Source organism: Myotis yumanensis, unplaced genomic scaffold (assembly GCF_028538775.1).
Source record: "Myotis yumanensis isolate MYYU_CA2020_CCGP unplaced genomic scaffold, mMyoYum1.0.hap1 SCAF_16, whole genome shotgun sequence".
Taxonomy (NCBI): Eukaryota; Metazoa; Chordata; class Mammalia; order Chiroptera; family Vespertilionidae; genus Myotis; species Myotis yumanensis.
Genome location: NW_027223767.1, coordinates 45,961,070 through 45,971,436, shown reverse-complemented (window position 1 = coordinate 45,971,436; position 10,367 = coordinate 45,961,070). Strand labels below are relative to the sequence as shown.

The 10,367-nt window shown below is 49.3% G+C and overlaps 1 protein-coding gene across 1 annotated transcript; it reads left to right on the top strand.

Moving 5' to 3' along the window:
* Nucleotides 1–5,735: 5,735 nt before the first annotated feature.
* LOC138993704 (keratin, type I cuticular Ha8-like) lies at nt 5,736–9,555 on the top strand. Its single transcript, XM_070393014.1, has 7 exons — nt 5,736–6,227; nt 6,415–6,497; nt 7,271–7,427; nt 7,811–7,972; nt 8,062–8,187; nt 8,678–8,898; nt 9,423–9,555. Exons 1-7 carry the CDS (start codon nt 5,736–5,738, stop codon nt 9,553–9,555), a joined length of 1,374 nt encoding a protein of 457 aa, XP_070249115.1.
* The last annotated feature ends 812 nt before the right edge of the window (nt 9,556–10,367 follow it).

The following is a 10,367-nucleotide window of genomic DNA, read 5'->3' as shown; positions in this document are numbered from 1 at the left end:
ATGTTCGGGAGAAACTCCCACAGGTAGCAGGATCCTTTCCAAGTGGGAATGAAAAAGAAAGAACTTGGGTTTCAAAGGTGCAATTCTCCCTGAGGCCATTAAAGAGTCTGGGACTCAGGCCTGCCCCTCACTGTCGGGGAGAGAGGTCCCCTCCTGAGGCAGAAGTGAGGACCCGCCGGGCAGAGCTGCCTCCAGGAAGCCTGGCCAGAGGGCGATGGCTCTCAGAGAGAGAAGTCCAGGAGTTGGACACAGTGACTGGGGGACGGGTGAATTGTGGACTGAAATGCACTAAGTCAATCTCCCCCTACCATACTAGGGACACTTTCACAGCATGATCAAGAAAAGGTATGCCAGGCCCAGCCTGGCCCGGCTGGTGTGGCTCAGTGGTTGAGCATCGACCTATGAACCAGGAGGTCATGGTTCAATTCCTGATCAGGGCACATGCCCAGGTGACAGGCTCTATCACCAGTAGGGGGCATGCAGGAAGCAACCGCCCAATGACTCTCTCTCATCATTGATGTTTCTCTCTCCCTCTCCCTTCCTCTCTGAAATCAATAAAAACATATTTTCAAAAAAAAGGGTATGCTAGGAGATAACTGGGAAAATCATCAACAATAAAAAAACTATCTTTTGGGGTTTCATACATTTTAGCACACGAATACAATGATCTCAATTTTGCTAAACAGCAAGTTCCTTTGAAAGATCATTTGATGGCTTATCTTTTGAACCATTGGTTGAGATAGGCTTATTTCTACATAGTCCTCTCCTGTAGCCAAGCACACAGATGAGCATCTTGCCATATGGAAACCATCAGTGCTGCTGGCTTCAGAAATCCTGGGCTGGTGTCCTAATTCCACTGCGAACATGCTGTGTGATTTGGGCAGACCCCCCAACCTCTATGTATCCCAGTCTCCTTCTCCCCTTTGGAAACGGGGGTAATTCTACCTCCTTCCCAGAGTCGTTGGGATGAATGCATCTGGAATGCCTAGCACGATGCCAATATGTTGTAAGCGCTCGATACCAGCTTGGTTGAGGAAGATCAGCTTTGCAACAAGTGCCCCTGTCTTCTGAGTCTCCCCAATGTCTATGGCAGCTGAGTCACTTTTCTGAGCCATTTGAAGCTCAAGTTTCAGAAATAACAGCAGCAGCCGCAGCAACAACAACACACAGACAGCTTTGCTTTGCTGCAAAACTATGGAACATCTGGATCGACTCTCAGTCTTGGTCTAAATGCCTCAGTAAAGTGGAGGGTCCAGTATCTGAGACCCAGAGTCCAGTACTGGAGTCCACTTGGGTGCTGCTCTCCCTCCGGCCCTATGTGCTCTGAAGGATCCAAATTTTAAGCCTCGTTCACTGTGCTGTGTAGAGTGATGGTCAGTAAACCACTGTTCACAGGTCCAGTCCAGCTGCTGCCTGTCTTGGGAAATATTTTACTCGAACATGGCCACACCCATCACTTCCATATTGTCTATGTCTGCTCGGGGCCACAGGGTGGAGTTGAGCAGCTGTAGAGCAAAGAGACTGTCTGGCCTGCAAAGCCTAAGATATTTACCACTTGGCCTTTTCATAGGTAAGGTGTGATGCAGAAGAGAGAGGATGTGCTGGGTTGGAAGCCCCGGGTCCCAGTCCTGACCTTGTGGCTGACTTGCTCTATGCCCAGAGGAGCTCACAGCCCCTCTCTCCTCTCCAGCGGAACTAGCTCTCGGAGTTTAGTTCGAACACTTTAGCACCTTTCCATTTTACGCCAGTCTCTCTGGGGCTCCTGCCCTGAGACTAGAGGACCCCACACTCAGTGGACTCTACCTCTTTGAGAGCACCACGCCAGAGAGACGCCAGATGAGCAGAAATCCTCAATAGGGTGTAATTAAAGAGATAACATGAAAGATCCCTGTGAGCAGCAGAGGGCAGTAACAAGGGATCCAAAGGCAGTTACCTATCCCTTGTATGAGGTGGGGAGCTACTTATGGAGACGGAGTAGCTGACGGATGGCTGTTCCGATGGGAGTGGACATGAGGACATCCTGGGGGAAGCTTGCAGGTTGCACCTGCACCCCAGAGGGGAGATAAAAGGTCCGGGCAGGGGAGCACTCTCACACTTGGGTGCTTGGCCCTAGTAACAACCCTGAGACTCAGATTTCTAGGACCATGGCTTCTAGCTGTATTAACAACTGCTGCTCTTCAAGCTTTGGGAAGTCGGTGTGAAGGCTCCTAGCTCCAGGCAGGCTATGGCAAGCAGCTGCCCCAGGAACTCCGTGAACTCCGTGAACTCCGTGCCCAGGGGCTGCCCAGCCTCCAGCCCTACTGGGGCCCACCCACAAGGGAGCCGCCAATCTAGTAGCCATCTTCCCAGAGCCTGTGGCTCATGGCTAGTCCAGCCTGGACAGTTTTGTGGGACTGAGCCCTTACCTTGTAGAATCTGACACTAGCTCCAGGCATATAATGCTAGAATTATAGGATATTCAGATGGTGTCACAGAGAATTGCTTGGTGTGTGAAAAGCCCATACATCTAGTGTCAGGAGTATCGTCAGTATAAGAGGAAAGAAAACAAACAAACAAACAGGAGTGCTTTTTCTAGATAGTTGCAAAGGAAGACTAGTTTAAACTATGTTCTGCTCTTGGGCCATAAACAGGGTAATGGGAAGGAAGATGGTGACAAGTCTAAAGACCTCAGTGTGAGAGTGGCACCACCCTCACAGGCCCAGAGTGGAGCTTTGTCACAAGTGTCTCCCCCACTCTAAGACAGGGACTGTGTCTTTTCTAGATGCACCCCTGGTGTCTAGAATATGTCATGGTAGGTGGGAAAATAACACTGATAGTGAATAAACTTTGTGGATCATGGGGCTGGACTAAGAAATCAGATGGTAGATTCTATCTAATTTGTAAGAAAATGTGCCTTTTCCATTCATCAAAGCTTCAAGAGTTGTATAACTAGAATAATAAAACGACATGCTCAGCCTCTTCATACTTTAAACAATAAAAAAAAGAAAAAAAGAGTATGTTTTTCTTGACCTCTGATTTTCTTTGCCACCATTTCCTAACACCTGGGAGACGTTGCAGTAGGAGGCGCTACACACAGGAGTTGTCTTCAATCTTTGCACCCACTGCAATGTGTGATGACGGGTGATGTTCCCACACAGGGCACAAACCCCTGGATGCTCCCATGCATCTTCCTGCAGGTAGGCTGTGGGTCAGGCACAATTTTCAGCTGCCAGCCTGCAACTCCACACCTTCCTCTCCCACTGGTTGAGATACATCAATAGGCAAAACACCATGTTTGAAAATAGCATCTCAAGACCACCGCTCCCTACTTCTATTTGCAGTAGACTTCCTGCCTCTGGAGACCAGTATTTCTAAAGTCAGAATCAGCCCAAAGAACTCGTGCATACAGGTGAGTAAAGGAGGACTAAAGGGTCCCGACCTCCATCTCTCCCTCTGCCTCTCCACTCCTTGTCACAGAACCTGGTTCATATATGTTCACCAAGGGCCAAGAGTTAGGAAGGAAGGCAGTTTTAGGTATGAGGGCAAGGATCCTCACCCCACATTCACCTCCTTTCAGAAAAATGCAAATCAGTAGAAACAAGCAATTTTACAAAGGAACATGCAACACCAGTGTCATTATGCAAAACAGCATACTCAATAGAAGCCCAAGCTAGGATGATAATGAGCTTAAATGAAGAGAAGCATCATCCAAACATATAAAGCTTCAACAGTGATGTTGTAAAGTATTTATGTTGAGATGGAAGAAATCGCGGACTTTAGCCAATGAATGAATCCTGCCAGAGAATAAGGTCAAAAGATGAATCCTATTTAGCAACTCAAGAGAAATAACTTTAAAAGTCAAGTTCTCTAGCTCACAGAGAAGATTGTTGCTATGTGATGAGGTGGTGGAGAGCAGCAAAGGGGTGTCTGAAGATGTAACCTATGCAGATTGCACGCAGAAGCCTCTGAAGGAGGGGATGGCCTAGCCTGGTAATGACTTCTAATTATGGTGTCTGCAAAGGGCTATTCATTGATGAGCTCCGAGTAACCCTAGACCTTTCCTTGAAAACCCAACTTGAACAGAATGCTCAAATTCTGTATTTCTTCTCGATAGAACTCCAATAGCCTATGTTTCACATACACATAGCTGGTTCATTCAGAGATGTCTGCTCAGTTTTTCTCAGTGCTCAAAGCACTGGCAAATACTCATTTTTTTCAAGGATCTTGTTATAACCACTTTGTAGGCGGGTCTTACTCCACATTAGGTGTTGTTCAGTCTTAGGGCCCTATCTACCTCCTGCCACAAATTTTGAGAAGACTTTCTGGACCTCAGCAGGCAGCTAACTTGGTTCCCCAGTACCAAGAGCCAGTAGGGTGTGCTAGAACTTTCTCCTGGCATCTTCTGGCATGGTCCTTGGAGAAACCCTGCCATATTGCGTTGGTACCACAACATCTGTATTTTCTGAGACACAAAGAGGAATAACATAGAATCTCAGATTCTTGTTTTATCTCTTCATGTCAACTTCTTGCCCAGTTTGTAGGCCTTTTAATCCTTCTTAGTTTTGGCAATGACACAGTTGTTCTGTTGGGATGGTGGTGGGAATGTGGGGGATGGGCTGGTGGTCAAGTTGAAGAGAACAAGGATAGGCTCTGGAGTCAAAAGAAGCTGATATTGAAATCAGGCTTTGTCATTTCATAATGGAGTTGATCTTAGAAAAATGACTTCACATCCCTGTTCCTCAGTGCCTATTTCTTTCTTTCTTTTCTAAAATTAAAATAATACATACCTCGAAGGATGGCAAGAAGGATTAAACAATAGCATTGATCAATCCCCTAACATATACAGTAGATGCTTGATAACAGACTTTAGAATCAAGGAAGTAAGAGGACCCATCATGACTCTGATAATTCAATGTCCTTTGAGTTTCATGGCCAATTCTTATTTGGGATTAAAAAGATTATTCTCATTTTTGTTGGTTTCTGGCTTCTTGAGCTCACTTTTCTTGGTTCAGATTAAATGGTTTTCAGGGTCACTCTGATACTGATGAGCCTCTCAGACATCTATGGCTGTCTGAGTTGTGGTTGTTTCCCGATGGACTGTACATCAGGTGTGTGGCGCAGAGACTTGCATGTAGGATGGGCTGGGAGATGTATGCTGAATGAATAGACTTATGGAAGTTTTTTGACCCTTGAGTGAGTCTGAAAGGCAAACAACTGAAGAAAAAAGAAATGTAGAACTTATTAGAAACCCAAATCATAACATCTACTAAGAACCAGTATAGGGAAGGCTGGTTGATTGTAAACCCAGAGTGCCACTGCTGTCACAGGGGTCTGTCTCTCCAGCTATTCCAATGACCCACAGTAACAGTCATGCCTTAGAGTGGGCAAATCAACAAGGAGGCCAACCCCCATCAAGGTATATACATCCAATGGCTAAGAGCACTTTTGTTCTTTGAAAAATAATAAAAGCTTCCCTGTCCTCCCACCAACAGACAACCTGATATCAGAGCCAAGAGGCACCTCGGATCATCAGCATCCCTTTAATGAGGTGAGGAACTCTTGGTGGTAAACTCAACAGCTGAGTAACAGGATGGCGGTACAACAACAGGTCGAGAATCAAGGCAGTGAGGTCAAAACGCTGAGCCAACACCCATCTGGGATGGGGTATAAAAGGCCCAGGAAGGAAGGGGGTTCTCAGACTCGTGTCTTGGCCTTTCCAGCTGCTCTGAACCTCCTGTGTAGCGTCAGCCCACACCATGACTTCCTTCTACATGACCTCAAGCCAGCCTCTGGGCAGCATCCAGAATCCTGGAGAAAGAAATATCTGCCCCTCCTCCGGTGATATTGGGTACCACCCTGGCTTAGAGGAAAAGGCTGCCTGCCAGGGCCTCTTGGCCAGCCTGGCACATGTCAACCGAGTTCGAGTGGGGACCACCCCGCTGGGCCGACCCAATCTCTGTCTGCCCAACAGCTGCCACAATGCTTGCCCCTTGCCAGGAACCCGCAACATTCCTGCCAACATTGGAAGCTGTGGGGCCTACGGTGAAGGCACCCTGAACGGCCATGAGAAGGTGACCATGCAGTTCCTGAACGACCGCCTGGCCAACTACCTGCAGAAGGTGCGGCAGCTGGAGCAGGAGAATGCGGAGCTGGAGACCAAGATCCGAGAGTGGAGCAAATGCCATGAGACCACCATGTGCCCCAACTACCAGTGCTACTTCCAGACCATCGAGGAGCTCCAGCAGAAGGTGGGGTGTGGAGTAGCCTGGGGTGTGCTGGGCCTGAGGGAGGCAGAGGGCGATGGCAGGCAAAACCACTGAAGGCTCAAAGAGCTTAGGGTTCTTGGGTTTCCTTGAGCAGGAGGGTGGACACCACACATAGGGCTGGAGCCCAGTGTGACATTAGTGTGTGAATGGTCTTCCTGGTTTTTCTTAGATCCTGTGCACCAAATCTGAGAATGCCAGGCTGGTTAGCCAGATTGACAACGCCAAGCTGGCTGCCGATGACTTTAGGATCAAGTAAGTAAGAGTCTAAGAAGGCCCAGAGTGACTCCTTCCTCCACCCTAAATCCCAAATGTCCAAGCATTTGTTGAGTGAGGGAATTACTGTTCTGTTTCTTCCTTCCTAAATTCCCAAATTAAAAACAAGTAATAGAAAGAAGGTAGAGAAGAAACAACACCATTAAGCATGTATGGCATAGCCTCAAGTTAGTCCTATGTCATCTATTTCCCTAAAATGTAAGATAAGGATGCCTGAGCTCATTACTTAAGAGGAAAATAGGGTGATTTCAAGAATAAACTGAATATGGGAAGCTATTGAATTTCACCTATCAGTTGGAAGAGCCACTTACGGAGGGGTCAGTGTCCAGATTTAGCTATGAATCCCTCAGCTACCAGGCATTTCCACTCAATAAAGGAGAGAGACGAACAAGTAGCATAACACAAAGAATAAGGGAGCAAATCAAGATCCAGGCTCCTGCTGTTGCTTCTCTTTCTTAACAATAGCCCGTGAAATGGCCCGAGCCCTGTACTGGGTTCTAAGACACATGTTCTTAGGCAAGTCAGTTAACTTTCTGAACCACAGTTGCTTCAATGCACAATGGTAAAAATATGACTGCTGCCCTAGGCCACGAATCCTTTGAGAGGAGGGGATGAGTCTAATTCTTCTCTGAGGCCAGAGACTGAGCACAGTGAGCAAATGAGGATCCACGGTACTTAGGAGGTGGGAACCGGGGTCAGGTGAGAGGGGCTTTCCTTGACATCTGTTGACCTTGCATCTCCTGTGATGGAAGGCACGAGAGTGAGCACTCCCTGCGCCTGCTGGTGGAGGCGGACATGTGTGGGATGCACAAGCTCCTGGATGACCTGAGCCTGGCCAAGGCCGACCTGGAGGCCCAGCAGGAGTCCCTGAAGGAGGAGCAGCTCTGCCTCAAGAGCAACCACGAGAAGGTCTGGCTCTGTGGCTGCGGACTCATGGTGGTGGTGGTGGTGGTGATGGGGGGCGGGGTGTTGGGCAGGAAAGGGAGCCCCTCCCACCCTGTGGCTCTAGGATTGGAGTCAGTTGGCATCAGGATAATGGGTTGATCTGGGTTTGAGCTGACTCTGTGGGATGTGGCAGATGGGAGTTTCTTCTCCAGAGATTTGCCTCATGAGTTTAGGAAGGTCTCCACATGGGTTCTTCTCATTGGCCCTGACAACAAGACCTTTCACATCAGTGTGTGTGTGGAGTCACCCCTCACACTGCTTGTCAGGAGAGCGGTTCAGGTGCTGTCTGCTCTGTCAAAGCCCTTTCCTCACTTGGGGTTCTTCTGTTGGTTCTTCTGTCCCTGCAGGAAGTGGACATTCTGAAGTGCCAGCTGGGAGACAGGCTCCGGATTGAGCTGGACACGGAGCCCACCGTGGACCTGAGCAGGGTGCTGGAGGAGATGCGGTGCCAGTACGAGACCATGGTGGAGACCAACCGGCGTGATGTGGAGCAGTGGTTCGAAGCTCAGGTGAGGCGGTGCTGCGGGGTAGGGGGCAGGGGGAGCCTGGCTGCCATCCGGGCAGGGTAGTGATCACGTCTCTGTGCACTGTGCTTCAGTCTGAAGGCATCAGCCTGCAGGCCTCGTCCTGCTCTGAGGAGCTGCAGTGCTGCCAGTCGGAGATCCTGGAGCTGAGATGCACAGTGAACGCCCTGGAGGTGGAGCGCCAAGCCCAGCACCATCTGGTATGGGTCCTCCTGCACCCGCAGGGCACTGCGAATGCCACTGCCACGGCCTGGTTGCAGCATATCTGAGAAGTCTCCCTACTCAGTTCTATAAACATTAAGTTTGAGCTTGATTTGGGTTCCTCTCTCCTGGGTGGAGAAGGCTTGCTTTTAAGGCTAGTTCGACCCAGAAAAATGGTTCCTATTACAAGTTAATTCCACTTCTTTCAGAATGAGGTGTGGAGGTTCAGGCGCTCATTTCACAAGATTTTGCTGGGTGTCTCCTTCATCTCATGTGCTGGAGGCATTAGGGGGAACATGACACAGTTCAAGTTAGACTTTTGTGTGTGTGTGTAAAAAGTCATGGTCACATTGATGGCAATTTCTTCAGAGCTCTAGAAATGCCCTGTGACTTCATGGAATTTGCCACCTGCCTGTTGAATTCAGCCATGATCTTCACTGCTGAATTTTTCATCCCCTGGGACTTTCCCCCCATTATTTCCCATTATAGAAAGACTGTCTGCAGAACTCCCTGTGCGAGGCCGAGGCCCGCTTCGGCACCGAGCTGGCCCAGATGCAGTGCCTGATCAGCACCGTGGAGGAGCAGCTGGCCGAGATCCGCTGCGACCTGGAGCGGCAGAACCAGGAGTACCAGGTGCTGCTGGACACAAAGGCCCGGCTGGAGTGTGAGATCGCCACGTACCGGAACCTTCTGGAGAGCGAGGACTGCAAGTAGGTGTCATCTAGGCAATTCCTGGCCAAGTCATTCAGCCGTTTCTCAAAAGCTCCTCCGGGTAACAGAAGGGCAGTCCTCACAGCACAAGGCTCTCCATGCACCTGTGGAGCCACCACTGCCAGTGCTGCACACACTCTGGGTCAGAGGTGGAGTGAGTGAGCAGGGACTGACTGTCCCTTCAGAGGAGGCTGCCATCTACCAGGTCTCTTGGCATAGATTTGAACCAGTGGGTTTTTTGGACTAGCTTTTCCTTTTTAAAATCTTTCCTAGTATGTTATACCCCGTGGGATAGAACCGGACTCTCCTGTACAAAACCTTGATTCTGGCAGGCATTGGAGAGATCGCCTGGTCGAACTCCAGAGGTGCAAACTAGGCGTCAGGGGGCAGAGGGCTTCGGTTGCATCAAGTCCTGTGGTTTGGGAGTGAGGACCCCTTCGTCATGCTCCACACACACATGTAGCAGTGAGCCTTCTATTAATTTCCACCCCTAACCTTGCCCACCTTTTCCATCTCTCTGCAGACTCCCCTGCAATCCCTGCTCCACGTCTGCCGCCTGTGTGCCTCCCGCCTGTGCTCCTCGCCCGAGCTGTGCCCCCTGCACCACTTATGGGCCCGGCTCAGCCTGTGCAGCCAGCACTGGGAGCCGGTTCTGAATGTCTGTGGACCAGCGGAGGCGGCCAAAGCAAGGGGATACCCACATAGCAATGCTCATTAGACATTTCGGAAATCTGGCTTCTATCACTGACTTTCCGCCTGCATAGGCCTGTCCAAAGCTACCCGGAAAAGTGGGATCTTGACGGGGAGCCTTCCCTCCCAGCTCCCGATTTTCCCAGATGGGCTCCACACCTCCCTGGTGGGTCCCGATGACCAGTGGTGGCTCAGAGTATCCACCTGGAGACACTCAGGGATGGGATCCGATGGAAGAATCATTCGGGGTGAGTCTAGGGCAGTGATGGCGAACCTTTTGAGCTCGGCGTGTCAGCATCTTGAAAAATCCTCACTTAACTCTGGTGCCGTGTCACATATAGAAATTTTTTGATATTTGCAACCACAGTAAAACAAAGATGTATATTTTTGATATTTATTTTATATATTTAAATGCCCTTTAACAAAGAAAAATCAACCAAAAAAATGAGTTCGCGTGTCACCTCTGACACGCGTGTCATAGGTTCGCAATCACTGGTCTAGGGCATGACTTGAAGTTGTGTTTCAAGGACACCGATGTTAACTTGAAAAATTTACCCACTAAACTTACTTCGTTTGTGACCAGGGAAGTGAGGAACAAACTTCACTGTTTAGGATTCCCCCAAATTGACTGTTTCTAACATCTCCAGGCTCGGATAATGGTCCCAGAGAGAAATATCGGACTAGAAACTGTATATTTGATCATTTCCTCTCCCACTTCCTCCTGCCTCCCTGCGAAGGAAGCTGGTTCCACTTCCTCCCTAGGTCAGGGGAGAACCTC